The sequence below is a fragment of the Choloepus didactylus genome, chromosome 21 (genome assembly GCF_015220235.1).
Source record: "Choloepus didactylus isolate mChoDid1 chromosome 21, mChoDid1.pri, whole genome shotgun sequence".
Lineage (NCBI taxonomy): Eukaryota > Metazoa > Chordata > Mammalia > Pilosa > Megalonychidae > Choloepus > Choloepus didactylus.
Genome location: NC_051327.1, coordinates 46,248,849 through 46,270,780, shown reverse-complemented (window position 1 = coordinate 46,270,780; position 21,932 = coordinate 46,248,849). Strand labels below are relative to the sequence as shown.

Sequence of the window (21,932 nt, the reverse complement as noted above, 5' to 3'; positions counted from 1 at the left end):
TCAGGCCTGGGGCATAGCCCTCATTGTTTTTCTTGGAAAACATGTCCAACCTATCAAGAAACTTCTGGAACCCAGGCCCAAGGTAAGTTGGGAAGGAACTGCATAGCACATACAACCAGGAGTAACCTTATTTTACTCAATAGTTTTAAATTGTCTTCTCCCGGCAAGGCTGATTAGAATGCACGTTACAAACTAATTTGAATTTCATGTTTTGTCCTTGTTCTCATAGGAAGGCTTCTGAAACCCTCCAAAGTGTTCATGTAACCAACAAAAGGAGTGTTTTGCAGTCGCACAGACAGGGGTTCAAATCACGACTCGTGACCCTTAGCTGCTTTTTAATCATAGACCATACTTGGCCAGAGTCGCAGTTTTCTTATCTGTAAGAAACTGGAGATACCTTCACTTTTTTCCCAAGGTTGCGATGGGAAAACAACTTTTTGACCATTGTGAAACCACTTAAGCCCTCCCTATACAGACGTCTGTTATTACTGGGATCTCCAAACTGGTTCCGATCGTGGGGTTTCAGGAAAATAAAAAGTAACTCCCTATCAGTAAAAGGCGGGGTGACCCCCCTATGTAGGGTCAAGGAGGGAAATGTCAGGGGCAAGGCCGAGAGGATTAGGGTGAGAACTCAGTGCCAGATCAGACTATGACCAAGGGGTCCAGCTAACATCATCCATGCTTTCTTTCAGGTCAAACGTCACAATCCGCAAGCCCTCTGAGGGGAGGACCGAAAGGTAGCCCTGAAAGAGGACAACGTGAAAACCGAGACATCGGGAGGGAGAGGGTCCCCGGGTGTTGTAGGGGGAGGAGGACCGTTAGGCCCACAGAGGGTATGTGGGCACAGGAGAAGCGGGCAGCCGAAGGGATGGTGCGTCTGGCGAAGCGGAAGAGCAACGGCGGGCCGAAGTTTGCCATCATGAGTGAAAGTGCAGCGCAGTGAAAGCGACCAGGCAGAGGAATTTCGGTTCCTTCCCCGCCCTCCCGGCTACGACTACAGTTCCGTTCACAGACGCCTGGGGCCCCTAGCCCCGCCCCCAGCGGGGCCTCAGACCGTACCATTCTGCCGTTGAAGGGGTGAAATTGAATAGTCGGACAGGCCTCCAGAGGAAATATGAGATATTTATAAAAAAAAAACAAGATCGTGCATTATCAGTAGCAAGGCTGTTTGTCAATCTGCTCCCTGCCTGCTCAGATCCTACGCAATTCCTGAGGCCTGGCAGGAGCCCAGCTGTACTTCCCCTTTTCTTTTTCCACATTTGGTACATCCCCCTGCGGTACGTAGGCGGGGAGGAGTACATAAGCCTCGACGCAGGAGGCGGGGCTGCTCAGTCCTCGAGGCGTCGGTGCTCTTCGGCATTGGAGTCTTGCTGCTTGTTGGCCCGTGTGCGCGTGCGCGGACATGGCCTCAAACGGTATGTAAGGGCGCGTGGCGGCGGTGGCGCGCCGCCCCGGGGTCTCTTTCCCTCCTGGCTGGGCTTTAGTTATTCTCTGGGGCCTGGGAGTCGATCGCGTGTAGGATCGTTTCCACGCACCACTGTGGCGGGAGGCAGCTGGGAGGGTGGAAGGCGCGGGGGAGGGAAGGCCGATGTCGCCATTTTGTTTCGCTTCTCTGGCGCCTCTCGCGCGGGACGGGAGGTCTTTCCTTCCAGTCCCCTTAATTGAGATGAGGGACGGGGAGGGACGTTTCTCTGTGGTTTGAAGCACGAAACAAGGGCGCAAGTGCCCAGTCCCTGTAGGCTTCCCCTTTCGTTCCCAGCCTCGCAGTTGGGCCCGCTTTGTCGCAGTGCTGCATCCGGGTATTTGGTACGCGCACGCACTCTGCTGGCCCCTCCCCTTTCCTCGTGGCGCGTACTCCCGCCTGCCTCGTCCTGGCCCCGCTTTTTGTCGCGAGACCCTCCGCGGGAGACCCTGCAGTGCGCGTTGGGTGTGGGCCTCGCCGACCGGGCCCCTGGGGAGGGGGTGGGACCGCCCATTTCCCGCCTCGTTTGCCGCGCGGCCGGGGGCGGAAGCTTGGTGGCGCGGAGGCGCGTCCGCTTAACAGTCTGGGGGAGGGGGCAGCAGGGGCTCAACCAACGGACTCCGGGACCTGGCCCGAGGATTTTCCCGCTTAAATTCCTCTGCTCTGAGATGGGGATGGAAAGGAACGTCCGCCTCTAGCCACACCCTCTCCTTTTCTGTCTTTCCCTGCGAGGGAAACGCCTCATTTCCTGTCCTGAGCTGATCAGGCTTTCTACATCCTGTGCCGTTAGTGTGGCGTTTTTAAAGTGCTTTCGCTATCTTGGGTTAGCCGCGTTCTCTCCACAGCTCCGAGGAGGGCAGGGTAGATAGAAAACGGACGCATTCGGCGCCGGGAGCCTGAGCCTTGCATCCTGAGCCGGCTCTTTGAATGCCGATCTCTCTCGACCATTTGGTGTCAAAGGGATTTCTTCTCTTGGTTGCGTGACCTTGCGCTAAAACCCCACTTTTGCCAATCCCCAAGATTGGGCAAAGAGCAAAAAATGGTGTCTTTAGAGACGTTCTTGTTCTTTGGGTCTCAGTTGAGAGAACGGAGGCTGCTGCGTCGGGGTTGAATTCAGACCTGTCTCATGTAAGCAAGTTCGTGATATTGGGCAGATTACTGTATCTTGAATTTTTTTTATGGGGTGGTTGTGAAAATGAGATGTGTGTAAAATGTTTTAGAGCAGTTCCTGAAAGAGTTGTGGAAAATTGTAACTTGAGCCTGGATTTTTTCCCTGTGGTTAATTAAAGATCCCTTTGGTCTCTGCAAAAATACGTTTTTTGTTTTTTTTTTGCATGACCACCTTTCCTTGACTGTCATCTGCCAGCTTGTCTTTTCCTCCCAACTAATGTCTCATGGGGGAATTTATGCCCTTTTTTGCACTTTAGTCTTGTTTGTTCATTTTCTTGACTTGGAGGCCCCAAGGGTTTGAGTTAAGGAGTTTAGGGCTTTATGCTACTCTCAGGGTTGGCCGAAGGTAATGTGCTTCTGTTTTTCTTTTACAGACTATACCCAACAAGCAACGCAAAGGTGAGTGTCGATTCTGGACTTCCAGAGTATGTTGAGGACAGGGTGGCCAAGGTGTCTTTCTTACTGAACTTGTTTGTTTTGCTTTGTTTGGACCAGCTATGGGGCCTACCCTACCCAGCCTGGGCAGGGCTACTCCCAGCAGAGCAGTCAGCCCTACGGACAGCAGAGTTACGGTGGTTACGGCCAGTCACCAGACACTTCAGGCTATGGCCAGAGTAGCTATGGTGGTTCTTATGGGCAGACCCAGAACAGTGAGTCTTCTAGTGGGTCATCCCACCTCTTCCTGCTCTTTCTGAATGTTGCTTTTCTTTTAAACCTGAGCAGTGCTGAAATGTTGGAGCCATTTGTCCCATGTTTTTTTCTTACTTAGTCTGTAACTTTGAAAACTTCTTAGAATCAGAGTCCTTTGTTTCAAACAAAAATTCTTAATATTGTTCTGTAGTTTTATGCTTCCTTTTTTTTTTGGTTCTATTTTTTCTATTTATGTTGGATGTTTTCCCATTTCTTTGCAACATGAAAGTGAGATGTGGGGGAGCGTGTCCCCTAAAGCGGGGAACATTTTTAGGCTTGATACCTGGGAAAAAGGGGCATGCTTGAATTTTTTTTTTTTTTTAGTTTGGCTATTATTATACATCATGTGATATAGTAGGAGGTGCAGTTTGCCCTGGGGTCCTGAAGGGTAACTAGCTAATGTGGTTTGTCCTGTGTGTATGAGCTCATTAAAGTGCTATTACTGAAAAGGATTTTCTTGGGCTGCATTGAGATGGTACTGGAGACTGGCTTTGAAAGGCTGAAAGGAACTGTCGAGTTGGTAGAAAGTTGATGCCTTAACATTAGAGTGGAAGAGAAGGGTAACTTGTATTAGGAAGTATGTAGTGTTTTCTTCAACCCATCTCTTGCTCTCTCTTCTCATAGCTTTTGTGGCTCTCTTTCTCTTTGCCTTGTAGCAGGTTATGGTACCCAGTCAACTCCCCAGGGATATGGCTCAACTAGTGGCTATGGTGGTGGCCAGAGTTCCCAGTCATCTTATGGGCAGCAGTCCTCCTACCCTGGCTATGGGCAGCAGCCAGCTTCCAGCAGCACCTCAGGAAGGTAAGGCGGTGTTGGGGGAAGGCCTGGAAAATGGGGACTGAATTGGTAGGGAATGATAATGTGGAAACAGTAAAAGGGATAGTAGGGGCAAGATCTGTGTTGGGTACAGAAAATGGGATGTGCTAAAAGTGAAAGGAAGTTTTGGGCATGCTGATGTTGAGTCTGTTTTTTTCCTTTCCTTAGCTATGGTGGCAGTTCTCAGAGCAGCAGTTACGGACAGCCACCAAGCGGAGGCTATGGACAGAGTTCCAGCTATGGTGGACAGCAAAGCTATGGTGGACAGCCAAGCTCCTATAATCCCCCTCAGGGCTATGGACAGCAGAACCAGTACAGCAGTGGCAGTGGGGGCGGCGGAGGGGGTGGTGGAGGTGAGACAATTTCTTTAAGAATTCGTTTTAATGCTTGGCTCTTAACCTTAAAAGATTTCTTAGAAATTTTGCTTTCTGTTCTCGAGCTATTTTCTTCTCAGTGTTCTTCAACTCTGGCACTGTTGAATTTTGTTTGACTTCACAATCTTTTTTTCTTCTTTTTTTAAGTGTTCTTTTTTATCTTGACAGGTAACTACGGACAAGATCAGCCATCTATGAGCAGTAGCAGTGGCGGTTATGGCAATCAGGACCAGAGTGGTGGCGGTGGCGGCTACGGGGGAGGCCAGCAGGACCGTGGGGGCCGCGGCCGGGGCGGTGGCGGTGGTTACAACCGTAGCAGTGGTGGCTATGAACCCAGAGGTCGTGGAGGTGGCCGTGGAGGCAGAGGCGGCATGGGGTAGGTGTTTCGTGAGCCAGGGAGTATTTTCATTGGGGAGCTTGGACGGTTGCATGAATCTCACCTTAAGTTAAGCCCAGTCCCTAGTGCATGGTTAGTGTTCTTGTTTAGAGTTTTGTTAGGGTTTTGATTTGGGGGCAGTGACCACTTTCCTCATACACACCCATATTATTTTTGTGAGAACTTGGGGGCCTGAACTTGGATCCACACCTAGATAGAGATTTGAGTATTTAACACCTCACTTTTCAAAGAAAAGAAAAACAAGGTGTGTATGGATTGAAGTCATTGATATTCTAGGCAAGAAACATGGAAGTAAAGGCTTCTTCCTGTGTAAGGGAAACCAGTGACCCCTCTCCTTGGAGATAATGGGGTAACTTGTTACTCATTTCCCCATGTATCCTCTTAGGGAGTGGTAATGGTTAACCTGATTTCGGCTTCCAGGATTGACTGCTCTTCTGTAGTCATTTGAATCCATGAGCTTGATATGCACTAATTTGGCAATAATGATTCTGTGTGTGACTTGGTTTATGGAGTTGTCTGAATAAGTGTACAGGCCTTTTAGACAAAATACGCTTGACAGTGGTATCCCACCTATTTGCCGCTCTCACTGTCCCTCTTCCCCTGGCTACTTAACAACAACAAATAAACCCAGCGTGTCCAATTGGACCTTTCCTCCCTCACCTACTGTAGTTGATATGAGGGTAATGGATTTGATATTAAAACAACTGTCAAATCTGTTGGTAAATATGATCTGAAGGACCTTACTTTCTATGTCTCCCTTGTAAAGGGGAGGAAGGTCAGTGTGTTACTCTTTTTTGGAAAAGTGGATTTTTTTTTGATGGAGAGTTTGCATCTGGTAAGTATTCAGGGGTGGGTGGGGGTAATCTCCAAAAACCATACAAAATAAGGAAAACTCTGTTGTGTGTGTGTTTAATGCAAAACTTTAAAGAGAAAAACAACTGTTATGTGACTGTTAACTTGCTCTGCATTTTATGTGCCACAGGTATGAAAGGTGACATTGCAAAATACTCCGCTCTTCTCGCAGTGTAGAAGGGGTGACCCCGGGGGTGGGGGAAGATCAAAAAAAACAGCTCAGTAGTTAGGATAGGGCTTAGCTAAGTTTGTCTTGCTTTAAGGGGAAATTGCCTTTGGTTTTGACTTTTTATGCAATGGGGTTGGGTCTGCTTGCTGCTTTCAAAGCAAAAACCACAAAAATGTGTTCAGGGCTACCCCAGCCTGGTGTGAAATGTCTTCTGGGTATATCGGGGGTAGGGTTTTTAAACCAACTACTGGGTTGTCACCCACGACGAGGAAAAAAAACATCTGCACATCAGAAGAACGACCAAGAAAAATGGGTCATTTTTTTTTTCTAGAGAAATAGATATATAATCTTTTCAAGCAAAATCCTTAAAAACTGTGTCTGAGAAATTGCACACGTGTGTGTGACATGCTCAAAGGTCAGGCAAGGGGTGGCCAGGAAGGAATGTACTTTAGTAGCTACTTGAATCTTTTTCCCAAAACGCCTACCCATGTTTGGGGAACGTTAAAATCAAAAACACCCTTTTGTAGCCGTTGGAAGCTTCATGTCCTTTCTTCTAACTTGTCTTCTCCAGCGGAAGTGACCGTGGTGGCTTCAATAAATTTGGTGGTAAGTGAACAGAGTTTCCAAAATTCCCAACTCCCAGCAATGCTTTGTCTGATTGTTCATTTGCAGATGTCTTAGCGTGTTTTAAGTGGCAAAGGTTTTGAAGTGTCCAGAACCACCTCCAGAAAGGGGTGGGGTAGAATGTCACCTGCTGCCAGATGTGTGCTAACCTGGAAGCAGGCAGGGGTAAGACTGAGCAGTCATCTGGTACCAAATTGGTTCGACCCATGTTAATAAGAGGTGTTGAGTAGGCCTCTGACAGAGTGTTGCCATACCTGGCACTTAGTGACAACCATCATGAGAAACTGGAGAGTGTGCTGGAACACGTGGTGCCAACTTGGCTTTAGGAGCCTTTTGATCAGTGTGTCCAAGGTTAGTGTGCGTGTAACAACCACCAAATGTTTTAATTCTGGGAGAGGGATGTGAAAAATTTGCCCTGCCCTAAGGATGGTGAAGTTGGTATATCTGTATTATGTACTGAACGGTGTCTGTGCAATTTTACATATATGTACTTAAACTCAACTCAGATGGGAAAATAGAAATTAGCTCTGGGAAGGAAGGTGTGGACTACTTCAAGAAAGGTTGGGAGCATGTGGCTCATGGGAAATAATCAGCACAAACTGAATTCATGGGAGAGTGGCAAATTTGAGAAGTCTCCCAGTAAGCTGGAACTTTTCTGGTTTGGTTAACAAAAGGTTTCTTGATTTATCTCGACATTTAAAGCCAAAGGCTTGGGTTCATGATTTAGGTGTCATTGTGTGTGGGTACAATATTTATATATGGCGATTTCAGATAAACATTGGTCAAAGACGGTCTTCGGAAAAAAATAGAGGCTGCATTATGGAAATAAGATTTCTGGTTTGTTCCCTGGGATTTTCTTTAAAAATACAACAATAGCTATTATGTATATATCTTTTTTATGTGGTTTTGGGGAATCTTAACATGCTTTAAGAGAATGGTTTCTAAAGATGAACTTAAAAATCGTTCCACAAGGGCTAAGTGTCTTGGTGTAAAAGTTTGGAGAAACTGGATGGATGCGCATCACATTGTTGGTGGCTGATGCTGAGCCCATATCTCTCTGGGGTGAGAGAACAGGGCTAAGCTATGAATTGGTTGGTTAACATCAATGGGTCTCCCTCCCTCCCTGGCCCCCCCAGTCTGTGCTTAGGGCATTTCCTAACCTGAGCTGGGGGAGGCAGCCTTTTCTGGAGTGTGGAGTTGTCCCTTTTCGGGACTCAGGTTTCAGATCTTAAAGGGCTCATGTCTTCCCTGGCCCTAAGATTTTGTCCTGGGCGGTCAACCCAGGACAGGGTTTGGAGTGAGGCTGTGTACACTTATCTGATATTTTACAAGAGTTGGGCTTTGAAGTTAATTTTTTTCCTTGTGTACCCCTTCTGTTGGCTAACAGGCTCCTTTTTCCTTGTGTTTTTTTTTTTTTTTTTCTGCATGTTAACTTAAGGCCCTCGGGACCAAGGATCACGTCATGACTCTGGTGAGTTCATAGGTGGCACAAAAAGAGCTAAGAGTGGCGTTGGGACTTTCCCTGAAAATTTTCTGAGACTAAAACAAGGAATCTGAAAAAAGGACAGGGTAGGGAAATGAAGGAAGGGAAGTTTAAGTGTAGCTGTAGTTAGCAGTGGGAATATATTCAAACTGTTTGATTAATGGGTTTTTTAGCAATTTAGCAGGTCTGGGAGGGGCCAAAGAATCTTTTCCTGACAAGGTCCCTGATGAAATTGGTACTGCTGGTCTGCAGACCCTATTCCAGAACTGTTGTTTTAAAGCAGTGTTTTTTTTTTTTTAAATCATGACCAAATTCGTGAACAAGATAGAAAAGACCAGATTACATAAGGGGAATAGCAAAGCTCTTGTTTTGATTATATTCATGTCTGTGTTTTGGATTTTAGTGTAAATGTTAATGAGGTCTTCAATTGAAAGTTGACAAACACTGGTGGTATGTTTTGCTGTGTGATCTTGGATGATTAACGCCCGAGCCCTGGTTTCTGTGATGGGCATTAACATGTTTCAGAGTAATTGTAAAACTAAATAAAAGTAAAGTTTATGAAAATGGTTGGCATATGGGTACTTTTAAAACAGAAGGGATGTAGGCTTTTAGTTGTCGGACATAAACTAAAATATATTGATTGCCTGATAGTAAGTCCTTCAGAGTTTATTTCCTTGGAGTCTTAATATCAAGTATTTCTTAAAGTTAGATCATTAAGAACCATTGACTTGTTTTTTCTTTCCTTGTTTTCTCCAAATTCTTGTTCCTGTGTTCAACAAGCAGAACAGGATAATTCAGACAACAACACCATCTTCGTGCAAGGTTTAGGCGAAAATGTTACAATTGAATCTGTGGCTGATTACTTCAAACAGATTGGTATTATTAAGGTACTTGGGGAGTAAAGTGGGTGTTTTCTATCAGTGTTGCAACCTTTTGGATTTCACATGTTAGTGAAAACAAAGTTTTAATGGTTGCCGGCTTAATGTGTTGAGGAAAGAACATTATTTGTTGCCATTTTCTAAAGCAAAGTCACATCTTAACACAAAAAGGCATGATACAGGATATGTTGTAAGTTTTTGAACTTGTAGCCTGTATGGTCTTACATTTTGTCTTCTAATACTGAAGTGAGAAATCGTTGTAGACCATAGCTTTGATAGTGGGTACATGTGAGGTGTTGAAAACAGTTAATAACTGGGAATAGGGAGCTGAAGTTTGGGAACAACAGATCTCTGGATTTGGAGGAGGAAGGTAGAAGTGCTTAGTGCTGTGCTGTAAGATTGATTTAATCTCATTCTGCTTTTTTACAGACAAATAAGAAAACAGGGCAGCCCATGATTAATTTGTACACAGACAGGGAAACAGGCAAGCTGAAGGGAGAGGCAACAGTCTCATTTGATGACCCACCTTCTGCTAAAGCTGCCATTGACTGGTTTGATGGTATGTGGGGCAAGGCTGCGGGGAGAGGGGATGGGGCAGCTAGCTGTAGGTAAACATTTTGAAGATCTCTTTGAGTTTTCCAACACTTATGTTACCTGCTGTCATTGTAGTCTCATTTTTGCTTGTTTACAGGAATGCAGAGCCTGCTCTTGATTGTAGTGTTTGTTTTTTGACCTTAAAATTTTTTTTAGGTAAAGAATTCTCTGGGAATCCTATCAAGGTCTCCTTTGCTACTCGGCGAGCAGACTTCAATCGGGGTGGTGGCAATGGTCGTGGAGGCCGAGGGCGGGGAGGTAAGAAGCTGCTTCCTTCTGGTAGTGTAGTGGAGTTGAGGGAGGAGAGCATGGGGATGGGGCAAATGGGTTAGTAAGGGCTTGCATGGAAAAGATGAAATAAACCAAACTTGGATGGAGAGCAGACCCTTATTCCTTGTATGCTCACTAGGACCCATGGGTCGTGGAGGCTATGGAGGAGGTGGCAGTGGTGGTGGTGGCCGGGGAGGATTCCCCAGTGGAGGTGGTGGCGGTGGAGGACAGCAGCGAGCTGGAGACTGGAAGTGTCCTAATCCGTGAGTGAAACTTTTCTCTCCTCTTAAAAAGAGTTCTGTTCCCCTCATCTTGAATCCTTTGAAAAGATACTTGACATGTGGGTCCTTTGCTATAACGGTTGAGTTGTGTAGGTGCTTAACAAACTAATAAAGTTAGCTCATTGGACAGATTTAGCCGGGAGCTTATCTAAGTGAGATCACTAGAGTGGGAAAGGTATCAGACTGACTTCAGTAATTGCAGCTTTTGTTCCTGGTTGTCCTTCTTAAGAGCCAGGCATTTCTGTCTTTGAGGCTTCAGTTTCTTCATTGCGGTGTGAAGGATTAAAACTGGCTCTGAGATTATTCGAGTGTAGGAACTCTTAATTCTAGGCTTTGCCTACTCCTCACCCCTCCTAATTGTCTTCCTTTTCTTCAGGACATGTGAGAACATGAACTTTTCTTGGAGGAATGAGTGCAACCAATGTAAGGCCCCTAAGCCCGAGGGTCCAGGAGGGGGTCCAGGAGGCTCTCACATGGGTAAGGGGCAGGGCTGGTGGTGAGGAGTCCTTAGTCTAAGCAGGGAGGCTTGGGGGAAGGCAGGAGTTTGGGGGCATATATAGGTACACATTCACCCCATGTTTCTTTTGTCCTAGGGGGTAACTACGGAGATGATCGTCGTGGTGGCAGAGGTGGCTATGATCGGGGCGGCTACCGAGGCCGTGGCGGAGACCGTGGGGGCTTCAGAGGGGGCCGGGGTGGTGGTGACAGAGGTGGCTTTGGCCCTGGAAAGATGGATTCCAGGTGAGTTAAGTCTTTAAATTAAAGTAAAAATTGAACAGAGGCCATGGGATCATGGGATAATGAGATCTTGTTAAACTATAGTTCAATTTTGAGAGCTAGGTTGGAAAGTTGAGATTGCAACTATGGTGGGTAGAGAGGGGAGGGAAGGAAGATTGATTTGAGGAAGGCTGTGGACTCAACCCTAAAAGGGTGAGGGAGATGTATGTTGGAGTTGGGTAGGAGGGGGGCAGATAAGATGTCTGGGGATGGGGTGTGGTGCAGGAGATGGTAACTGAGGCTTCATGGATTTCTTTTTTTCAGGGGTGAGCACAGACAGGATCGCAGGGAGAGGCCGTATTAGCCTGGCTCCTGAGGCTCTCTGGAACAGCTTTTCTTCCTGTGCACCCAGCGTTACCCTCATTATTTTGTAACCTTCCAATTCCTGATCCACCCATGGGTTTTTTGTGTCGGACTATGTAATTGTAACCATACCTCTGGTTCCCATTAAAAACCATCATTTTAGTTAAACTTGGTTCTTTTCCCCCTTTCACTCTGGGAGGATTGAGGTCTGGCTCAGGAATGTTCTCTTTCAGATCATCCTGTCTGGTGGGAACTGGAATATATGGAGGAAAGTGATAACTTGGTCCTGGGGAAAAAAGGTTAAGTTGGTATCCCTGAAAGCAGAGATTAAACAAAAAAAATTTTTTTTTTTGGGTATGCTAATGGGATAAATGAAAACAACTTTGATATCGTGTTCCGCAGCTGGATGGGAATTTTTTCTTTTACTGTATTTATATACTGTTGATGTTAGTGAATGTACTCTTTCAAGCAGTTTTGTCTTTTTTAAGGATCTTCGGCTCTTTTGAAAACATTTTGAAGGGTGGAGCACAAATTATGTTTGGCTTTTTGGCCTTATTCAAATCTGAGCAGACAAGGGGGAGTACATAGCCAAATCAGGTCTTTCACAGGAAGGGAAACTTAGCTGGGAAAGGATGGTAGAGTTAGTGCCTTATATTTAAAGAAGGTGAGTGATTCCCTTTCCCCCAAGTTCTCACAGGCAGACATCTGCTATAGGGAGTGGTGTGTGCAGCTGGGTCACTCCCATCCTGTCTTTCCCTAGAGGGCTTTGGAGATCCTTGGTATTTGATTTTAGGCTTGTGCCTTCATGGTTGGGCATTGGGGGTGGAAAGTTCTTTTTTAGTAGAGTGTTGGAGATAAAGGGAGTGGCCAGTGCATCGTAGTTTCAAACATACCATATGACTCCCAAAGACTTTTAACTGTCAGATTGAGGTTTGGAAACTTAGCCATACCTGCCAGTCAGCTGTTCAGCGTGAATCTTAGTTACACAGAACTGACAAGAGCAAAGATGAAGTAGTCATGTGACTAGACAAACCATAATGACAGGTGTCAAAGCAAAAGCTATCAGAAGCCTTGCTTGCACATGTTTGGGACCACCCCTAGTTCGGAAGTGCTTGCCTCTTGAAATTTTTCAGGTATGCTGAGGTTCTCTAGAAAATCATCATCAGATGGTTGGCGATTTGAGGCAAAGAAGCCATGCTGTTAAAAGGAGTAGCTGCTTTGCTTGCCTACTGTAATTGGGGATGCTCTAGCCAAGAAGCTAGGGAATCGCTGATGTTTTTCCAGGCAAGGCTTTGCCTTGGTTCATTAAACTTGGTATGTAGGAGAATCCCTCAGGTATAAAGCTTGGGCCCTTGATCCTCTTCTCCAGGATTGAAGGAGGTTGACACTGCTTATAGACCCGATTACTAGGACCTTCAGTGTCAAGTACTTTAACGGGCCCTAGTGATGGCCTTGCTCTTAAGTGTAAGGAAGCAGGGTCCCTGGTGACTGACTAGTGAGTAGATTCACTTTGGGGGGACCTTTCCAGGAGAATAGATGAAGATAGGTAGCCAGGGAAGGCACATTGATTTCTGAGAAGCTCTCGTGAGAAAATAAGTGAGAGAGCTGGGATTTGCAGGGCCCTCTGCTCTTTGCTGTATCTTCTAGTAGTAGCCTGGAATAGTGCGTCAGTTGTTTTGAGGGTTTTGGACAAGTCGTTTATTCAAAATGCATTCTCGAACCATGGTTGGCTTTTGTGAGTGAGAGAATGGGATGGGCAAACTGAAGGAAGAAGTGAGGAGGGTGGATTGTGTGTGGGAAGAGTGCTGCAGTTGTTTGCCAAGTCCTTTGCTTTAGTTCTGGGGGTCAGAGACTTCACAGTGTTTTTCCCATCACATGCCAGGCCTGCCTGGGTTTCATTTGGATCCAGGGCTGAGTGAGTTGGTGATGGGTAGCTTGACTAGGAGTTATGGTCTAGAGTCTAGCCCCCGTGAGGCTCAAGGTGTTCATTCTACCTTTTATCTGCACGTTTCTACCCATCTTGTTTTTTCCCTCTTGGTCATCCACTGTGGAGTTGCTTACCGGGTTTCATGCCCTGTGCTAGTCTGCAGGAGAAGCTAAACTCTGTTGTGGGATCCCGTTAGCAACCATACTCCTCCCTCTGGTTTTCTACTCCCTATCCAGTTTTGGTCCCTCAGTACTTGGGAAGTGTCCCTTCCCCTTTATCTTTTTAAATTTGAAATAATTTTAGACTTAGAGGAGAAATAATACGGAGTTTCCATGTGCCATTTTCCCCACTTCTAATTGTTAACCACAGCACAATTGAACCCATTTTCATTTTCCATAAATAATCTAACTCATTTCTCTATGCCAAAGTCTTTGTGGTGCTGGCATGGGTGAATTGAGGAAGTATGAAGTGGATCTTGCGAATCTGGCTATTAGGGGTTTTTTGTTTAAATTATTGGATCCTCAGTCTTAGGGTGTTAGCGGTTAGAACTTGAGACCCTTGTTTTAAAAATTCCTAGTATTCTTGAGGCAGGAACAGATTTGGAGGAAGGAAGTAGGTTATGAGCAGGGATTTGGGCCTGAAACTTTGCTGCTGCTGCTGGAAGCTCAGCTTTGGCTTGTGGCTTTAGCCTTCCATCCTATAATAGGAAGAACAATTAGAGCCTCCAGTGGGAGTCCTGGAGAGTGAGGGAAGGAGCGTGCCCCATGGGTTGTGCTGTGCTGGTTCAGACTGGTGCTCTAGCTGGGAGGCAAGGGAGTGAACAGTCTGTGGACTGGGTATGGGAAGGGTGACCCTCAGCTGCCTGGCAGTTTTCCAGGTGGCATCTGCCCACACACCCCTCACTGAAGGTGGCAGTGTTGTGCAATTGCAAATTTCCTGAGAGTAGCTGTTAAGCACAGCGTTCTCGGGTTTGTCCTTTGGGGTTCAGGGATCTGACTGATCTAGACTGACAGGATTTTTCTGTTTTGCTTTTCCAGAAGAGGGGCAAAGTGACCCATATGGAGCACTGTGTCCCTGAGTAAAAAATGGGGCAAGTAACTGTACATGGGGTGACCTCTGCAAACCTGCATTTGGCTGTTAATGCTTCTGTCTCTCTGAGATGGCTGGAGTGAACTCGACAGCAGTGTCTAACTTGAATGTATATATGGATCACTTGGTGCTTTTGTTTAAGTGCAGGTTCTGATTCAGTAGGTAAGGATGGGTCTCAAGATTCTACTTTCCAACAAGTTCCCTGGTGATGCTGCTGCTGCTGGTTCAACACCACCCCTCATGGAGCAAGGCTCTAGGACTTGGGAGAGGCTTAATTTCCTGCTCATTTCCCCCATCTTCCCCCTGAAGAGGAACTTGACTTTCCACAAAAGCAATGCTAACGTGAGAGCTAAGAAAAAAGTCTTTCAGGGCAAGCTGGGTCCTACATATCATTTTTCTAATGAGCACAACCCTAGCCAGCACTGGCTTCTGTTCTCCTTTTGTCAAGTTTGGATGGGAGGTTTGAGTCAACAAATGTTTGTTTCAGATGCTATTCTAAGCCAGTGGGGAGAGCTACGAACTAGACTAACATCCTGTGGAGATAACTGCTAAGACTTGTACTTGCTGTGGGCCATTTGCTATTAGGCGATGAGCTATGTTCTGTTATCCCCGCTACAAATGGGGAAGCTGAGGCACAAATGCCTCATTGTCACTGGTTTTTGTAGGACTCTTGGCATGTGTGGCAGTGTTAACCTCTGGCCCCATGTCATGAGAACCATTAGGTCCCCATGAATTTCATTTTTACAGTCTTGTTAAGACATTAGAGATATTTAGTGATTATTCTTTACATGCAAGACAGGTGTACCGAGGTTGAAAAGATAAGTCTGCTTTTATGGGGCTGAATGTAACGGAGTCCTATGTGAAAATAGACTGACCATGTGGTTTGCTCTGCCAGAGAGACATTATCTCTGGGAAGTGCCTCTGGGGCCCAGAGGAAGGCACACCTATGGGTGTGTTGTGACAGGTTGAAGGTTTCAAAACATCCAGAGCTAAGGGACCAGCATGAACCAGGGTGTGAACAAAGAGTGCTGTTGGGTCTCTGAGGTATGAGGATGGTGGGAGGAGAGGTTGGAAGGGGGTTGTTAAGGACCAGGCTGGAAGGAGAATTTAGGTGTCTTGCTGTTCTAAAGGAGTCTAGTCCATTCCCATGAGTGAGTTTTGATCACTCAAGCCCTTGGAGATAGACCAGAGGCCTGAGCCCAGGTGGGGGCAGTGAGGTTGAAAAGGAAGGTGGTTGCATTAAGTTGGAAAACAGGACTTGTGATACTAGATATGGGCTTTTTGGGGGATTCCTTCTGGGTTTCTGATGAGGCTGCTGCTGTTGCCATAGGTAAAGATAAAAGGTAGTAAAAGGAAGATTAAGTTTTAGAAATGGGTGAAGTCCTTGGGGAATATAAGTAAACACATCAGTGGGGGGTGGAGGGCAGTGTTGAATAAGATTCAAGATTGCTTGAAGAAGGGTGCTGAGGATGGAATGGGGAACAACAGCATTTTATGGGGAGGCTGGCTAAAGAAAGACTGTCCCATAGGATGCTGAGTACTGGGGCTGTTCTGTTGGGGAAGCTGAGCTTTGCTCTTGGAGGCCCAGGTGGCATTAGGAGCAGTCTCGTGACCATGTGGTCTTGGCGGTGGCCACCTCTTAGCCTCTTGGCAGCGCCCTCTAACAAGCTGCTTGTTTCTCCTGCTGCCCTGGTGATCCAGTAGATACACAATAGACTAATTGCCCCTATCCAGAATGAGATAACATGCACGTCTGAAGGATGTGTACACTGCATTTGCTGGTTCAGGTGTGGTGATGGTGAAGGTGTGCAAAGTGAGGTCTTTCTACAGCTTTCTTTGTGGGCTGGCATATCATTGTGAATGACACAGCCAAGCACCTTGTTAGCTTCACACCTGAACCCCCAGCTTCCACCTTGTGTGGTGGTACTAACTCCTAAGGAGAGGATCCTGGGTCTCCTTGGTGTTTGCATGTTGCTTTGCTCCTCCTCACACACCCCATCTCCAAGGCCAGAAAGGGGTTGGATGCAAACTATACTTGGAACTCGAGAGTTCTGGTTCCCTCAGAGCCTCTGGAAAGGCCCCTTACATACTGGTTTTTGGAGAGAATGTTTGCCTTCTAGGCAAAAATTAATTTCATCAAGGAAAAAAAAAAAAAGAACTTCCAGAATGCATTATCTAAAATTCTGCTTTTGCTGTGGTGGTGTGTTTTCTGGGCAGAGTGGAACCTATAAGGCCTTCCTCTAGGGAGGTGGTGGGGTGGTGGAGCAAAGGGGGCAGTTCAGCACTGGTGTCAGTGCCAGTGTCTGAAGGAACCCTGGAACTGCCCTTGCTGACTTGTCTTCATTTAGACAATAATTCTCATGTCTCTGTGGAAATTGCTGCAAACTGGGAATTATTTTTTCCATTGAGAAAGCAAAAGGTAGAGAAATTATGTGAACTAGTTCATTTTTAAGTGCCTCCAAATCTGGCCCCCAGCACTTCCAGGCCCTTCTGTACATGCCCCCCTTTTTATCTTTTAGACCTGGGTTACAGAGGTCTTAAAACTAATCTCCAAGGCAGACAGACCCTCTGGGGTAGCACTGGAGGGGCCACCAAATGATGAATGAGGAGACGTTCCCTGGTGAGTGAGACAGGATGGAGGAAGCACGATTTTTTTATGGACTGATGCCCTAGGAGCAGGCAGTGAAACCACTTCATCTGAGACTGGCATTTGGAAATTTACCTTGCTCCTTTTGCATATGCTTCCAGGCGGGAAGAAGGAAAAACACACAAGTAGAAGTTGGTTTTGCATATATTGTGTACAAAAAAATCAGACTTAGGATGAGTTAGCTGGAATCGCCAGGGGTTGGATGTGGGGTCGCTGCTGGGGAAGACACCTCAGCTCTGCTCCAGGTCGGCCACCAGGAAGGGCTGGGTGTCCCTCAAGGCCTGGAGGAGCAGATCCTTGCACACCACGTTCCAGGCTGGAGCAAAGCTGAAGAGCTTCCTCATCTTCGTGGGACTGGTGGGCTCCGCCCGCACTGCTTGATACTGCTCCTCGGTCAGGACCTTCCCGTACAGGGCATCCAGCACCCCGTCCACCTCCGTGACCCGCGCGATGAGGGCGGCCCGGTGCTGGTCTATAAAGTGCAGTGCTGGAGGCGGGAGGGAGGAGAGCAGGTGAGCCAGCAGCACCCAGGGCGGGGGCCGGGAGCCTGTCCCTGCCCAACGCATTGCTTTTTTCAGAAATTCCTCGGAATACAACCCTACAGGGTGGGGCTCAAAGGGGACAGCCCACCAGGACTCCGGAGATAGTGGGATGGTATAAACTTGTCTTTCTCCTCCTCACCAGGAGGTATGTGAGTGGATGGGTGCGGAAGGTTGGCCGGGCCTTGCTCGACTCATGCTCCCAGAGCGGCTGGCAGGGGTGCAGGGGTGCGGTGGGGTGGGGCGGGGCAGGAGAGGCGCCCAAGCAGGTGAGGCTGGGCGTGGCAGGCTCACCTGGCTTGGCCGCCATCTGATGAGGGGCCAGGATCCCGGCTGGCGCGGCTGCCTGGGCTGTAAGGAAATGAGTCCCCATTAGTCTCGCCCGGGCCGGAGTTCCGGCCCCTTGGACCGAAGGACGAGTCAGGGGCAAGTGCGGGAAGCTTCCTTCCCGGCAGAAGGAGCACTTTTCCAAGAGTAGGAGGAACGGAAAGCGAAAGAGCCCTAGGGGGGCAATGTGTGGTTTCGGCAGGGGGAAAATGTGGGCGGAGATGAGGGTAAATCGGGAAGCTGAACGCGCGGCGGGGGCGCGCTCACCCTTGTGCGTGATCTCCTGCAGCTGCTCCGCCGTCTCCTGCATGCCCATGTCGCGCAGCACGACCGCCGTGAGCTCGGCGCCGTACGCCTCCAGATAGGAGCTGACGAGCTTGTCGGTGAGGTCCACGGCGTCCATGGGCAGCAGCGTCCCCCGCGGGATGCGCCCGTAACCGTCGCGCAGCGGCACCGACAGCAGCTTCAGCTTGAACTTCTTGAGCTCGTCGGCGGTCAGGTTCTCCAGCGCCTCCAGGATGGCGTCGCGCGCGCGCCCCATGGCTCCGGGGTCCCCCGCCGCCGCTGCTGCTCACCCGGGCTGCCCGCCGCAGACCAGGAAGTCTGTCTCTGGGCGGAACCTGGGACTCTCCGCCTTCCCCCAACTCCCGCCTCCTCCCCAGCCTGTCGACCTCTGGCACAGGGCTGCCGCGACTACCTTGTTGGTGCCCGCCCACTGAGACCTCCGGACTTGGTCCCCTGGCCATCGGGGGGCGCCAGGATCCCGTTCTCCGGCTGGTCGGTGAGATAGGACCCTGGAGCTCAGGCGGAGAGGGACTCATGGCTGGCGCCTGTACCTCCAGGCTTGAACTAGCTGGCACGGACGGGCACCTGGGCTCACTCTCACTGAGTTTCTTGGAGCGCCAAGGCCTAGAATCCGGGAATTCCAGAACCCCGAAATCTCCACGTTTCCCTGAACCTCATCATCCTCTCTCACATGTCATAGAATCTTAGAATCATAGAATCATCACGGCCAGAGCCATGGCACTCCCTGAATTCTGCATACTGGGGAACAGTGAGGTGTAAAAAAGGGCAGTGCAGCTGCTTGTGCTTTATCCCCCAGTGCCTCAGTTTCCTTCTCTGTAAAATGGGAATAATAGCACATATTATAATTAGCAAATATTCCAACATAACACGGGCTGAGGGCTCCTGAATCTTTGTCAAATGCTTCTTGGCTGAGCCAGGATTTGATCCCAGGAGATGAATTTGGGGTGGGAATGGGGGTTGTGGGGAGTGATGCACAAAATTGTTTATAATGGTTGGGAAAATTCTCAACTGGAGAGGAAGCCATGGAGGAGAACCACTCTGGGCTCAGGGGCCTTGGCCCAGGAGAGCAGGTGAAAGGTGGAGAGGGGTCCCAGTGGAGCTGGCACTGTGCCTCTTAGCATGGCTGGGAAGGCCTGCTGCTCCACCTGGTGGACCACACCAGCCCTGTTGCACCACATCCTGCTCTTCCTCCATCTCTGAGTTCCACCACAGCAGCCTCTCAGTCCCTCAAATGTGCCAGACTCCTTCACCTCTCCAAGCCTTTGCACATGCTGTTCCTCCAATCTGGAAATCTCCTGCACTCTGCTTGACGAACTTTGAGACTATAAGTCTCCAGGTAAAGGTCACTTCCTCTGGGAGAGGTGGTTTAGGGTCCCTTCCCATTAGTTCACCACCACCATCGCTTATTTGTAGCTCCCATAGGAGTTGGAACAAAATTGTAATGAAATTGTTTGACATCCATCTTCCCTGCTGGTCTGTAAATCACACCTGTCCAGATCATTAGTCTAGTAGGTGCACTGTAAACATTTGTGGAGTGATAATGGATGAATGGGCCTTGCGTCTCAGAGGAAGAGACCAGTAACTGGAAGGTTTGCCTTACGTGCAAAATCTTCAAAGAGAGATATCACTTCCAGGAACTGAAAGACTATGGGCTTGAAGCCAACTGGTGCCCAGTTTGAGTTCTGGCTCTACTTCCTAGAAGGGTGTTGGGAATCCTTTATTTTTCCCTTTCAGCTGGGTTGTAGGTACCCTAATGTATTATATATTTATTCCTTTATTGGACATCCATTTCCCCACTAGAACATGCACTCCACAAGGGCAGAGACCTTGTCTGCCTTGTTCTTTTTGCTGAATTCCCAGCATCATCAGAGAACATAGTAGATGCTCAGTAAAGATCTGCTGATTGAAAGAACAAATGAGTCTGTGACATCTACTGCATGCTATATTTGAGAGTTCCCAGCAGGGTGGCAGGGCCCTGCTCCCCAACCTTATCTGTGTTAGCCCACACAGGTTGGGGTAGTGCTAGGTGCTAACATCCTTACCATGGGTGGCACTTGTCCAGCAGGCAGTGTCCTTTGACTCATGTTTGTTTTTGTGCCTCCTCACTGGTCTTTGTCCTTCCTGAATCTCCAACTCATTTTATACACTGCAGCCAGAAAGATACATCTCCTTAACCCACACATACGATCCTGCCCCTTCCGTGCTCAGGAAACATCCTACAGCTTCCCAGTGCCCTAGGAATCAAGTTCAAGGTCCTTTGCCTGGCTGTCAAGGTCCCTGCCAACTTCCTCAGCTGCACCTTCTGCCCTGTTGGCTCTGTACCTTTGCACATGTGGCACCTGCTGTCTGCTTGGCCTCTTTTTCCACCTGGCTGCTTGGTGAATTTCTGCGAGTCAATCCTCCAACACTAACCTTTTTCAAGAAATAATACAATAATTTGAGCCCCTCTTTAGGCTGTGATCCTGCACATGTATTATTTCTAAACTTTACAGCAATCCCTTTGAGATAGGGAATATTAGCCTTATTTTACACTGAGATTGAGGGACTCATTCAATGTCACATAGCAGGGGGTGATATAGCTTCTGAGTCTGTCCTCTGCAAAATGAATTATCCCTTGGCCATGTCCCCAGGATGCCATGTTACCTCTACCTCTACCACAGGGCTTATGAAACGAGGGTTCCTCTTTGCTTACCTATTTCCCCTTGAGGGCAGAAACCAGAAACCAGGTCTTGACCCTCCCTGGTCTACAAAGCACAGCCCAGGGCATGGCATGAGCCTGGCCTCAGTAAGCCTTTATGGAATGGCAAAAGAATTCCAGAATTTAGAACCACAGAAATCAGCTCTTTTCATATTAACTAGAATCTTAGAAACTTTAGGTGTTTGCTCCATGGAATTTTGACAAATGATGGCCTGATTCAACCTCTGCACACAGCAGGGATCTCCTCCTCCATGCAGCCATCTGAGGCATCTCTCGAACACTTGGGGTGATCTTTGCTTTAAGTAAAACCTAATAAAACCCATTTTAACCGTATCTTTGGGGCTGCAGGAAATTGCACCCAGGGGAGCATGTGGGTGTATAATGATGAGGTGGCGTAGGGGGCATCCTGACTTCCTGGGTGTGAGGGAGGTGAGGCCGTGTGTTCTGATGAATGTGACATTGTGTTCTGCCCTTGGCCCTTCCTTTTGGGCCCAGGCTGCACCTGGTGATCGGCCCCAGTCCCACTCTCTCTCCCACACACATTCGGACTGAGACACGCAAGTTCCTGGCTGTGATTTTCACCTGATAGCACCTCAAAACGAGAGCTAGTGCTTTAGGGGTGACTTCACAGTGAGGCCAAGGTCTGGGGCTGGGGGAATGCCTCCCTTCCTCTGGGAGAACTGGAGACTTCACTCCTGCAGCTGTTTCCAGCTGGAGCTCAGTGTTCTCAAGCAACACCTTTTGGCAGGTGGATGTGCTCTAGGAGCACACTGTAAATTCTGAACTTCAATGAATAGGGAAGTGAACAACGTTTCTGGAAAATCTGTTTATTCTAAAAAAGATGTATCAAGGTTCTGCTAGATGCCCAGCCCATTGTAAGTACTGGTGGGAATTAGTGATAATAGTACCAAGAGCTCCCTTTTTTTTGAATCTTGCTATGTTCCAGGCACTGTACTAAGCACTGAGGCATATCTCATTTAATTTTCCCAACAACCCCAGAGGTATGTGTACGTATTCCACCCTTACAGAAGAGAAAACTGAGGTTTTCAGAAATTACTCTGGAAGCCTACACTGCTAGTAAATGATGAAACACAGATTTGAACCCATGTCCATCTGACTCCATGTCCTGTATACAGGAAACACATGCCTTCTGTAGACTGTCCAAACACCCTTAGCGGGGCAGATGTTGCATTAATAGTTAATTATAATATTAAGTTCCTCCTACTTGCAGAACACTCTGGAATTTACAAAGCACATTC

The 21,932-nt window shown here is 47.8% G+C and overlaps 2 protein-coding genes across 3 annotated transcripts; one reads left to right on the top strand and one right to left on the bottom strand.

Annotated features, from left to right (window-relative positions):
* Positions 1-1,325: 1,325 nt before the first annotated feature.
* Positions 1,326-11,308, top strand: FUS (FUS RNA binding protein). 2 transcript variants are annotated; one of them, XM_037814653.1, is made up of 15 exons: positions 1,326-1,415; positions 3,007-3,031; positions 3,128-3,282; positions 3,982-4,123; positions 4,307-4,491; positions 4,681-4,888; positions 6,502-6,536; positions 7,993-8,025; positions 8,821-8,924; positions 9,345-9,474; positions 9,666-9,767; positions 9,919-10,042; positions 10,437-10,537; positions 10,654-10,801; positions 11,102-11,308. In XM_037814653.1, the coding sequence occupies exons 1-15, from the start codon at positions 1,403-1,405 to the stop codon at positions 11,139-11,141; spliced, it is 1,545 nt and encodes a 514-aa protein (XP_037670581.1). In that variant the 5' UTR covers positions 1,326-1,402; the 3' UTR covers positions 11,142-11,308. The 2 variants fall into 2 exon arrangements, with proteins under 2 accessions (XP_037670581.1, XP_037670579.1); XM_037814651.1 differs by having other exon boundaries at positions 3,979-4,123.
* Positions 11,309-16,929: 5,621 nt separating this feature from the next.
* Positions 16,930-18,283, bottom strand: PYCARD (PYD and CARD domain containing). The gene is made up of 3 exons (XM_037814687.1): positions 17,937-18,283; positions 17,637-17,693; positions 16,930-17,290 (listed from the first exon to the last, which is right to left on the bottom strand). The coding sequence occupies exons 1-3, from the start codon at positions 18,208-18,210 to the stop codon at positions 17,034-17,036; spliced, it is 588 nt and encodes a 195-aa protein (XP_037670615.1). The 5' UTR covers positions 18,211-18,283; the 3' UTR covers positions 16,930-17,033.
* Between the last annotated feature and the right edge of the window lie 3,649 nt (positions 18,284-21,932).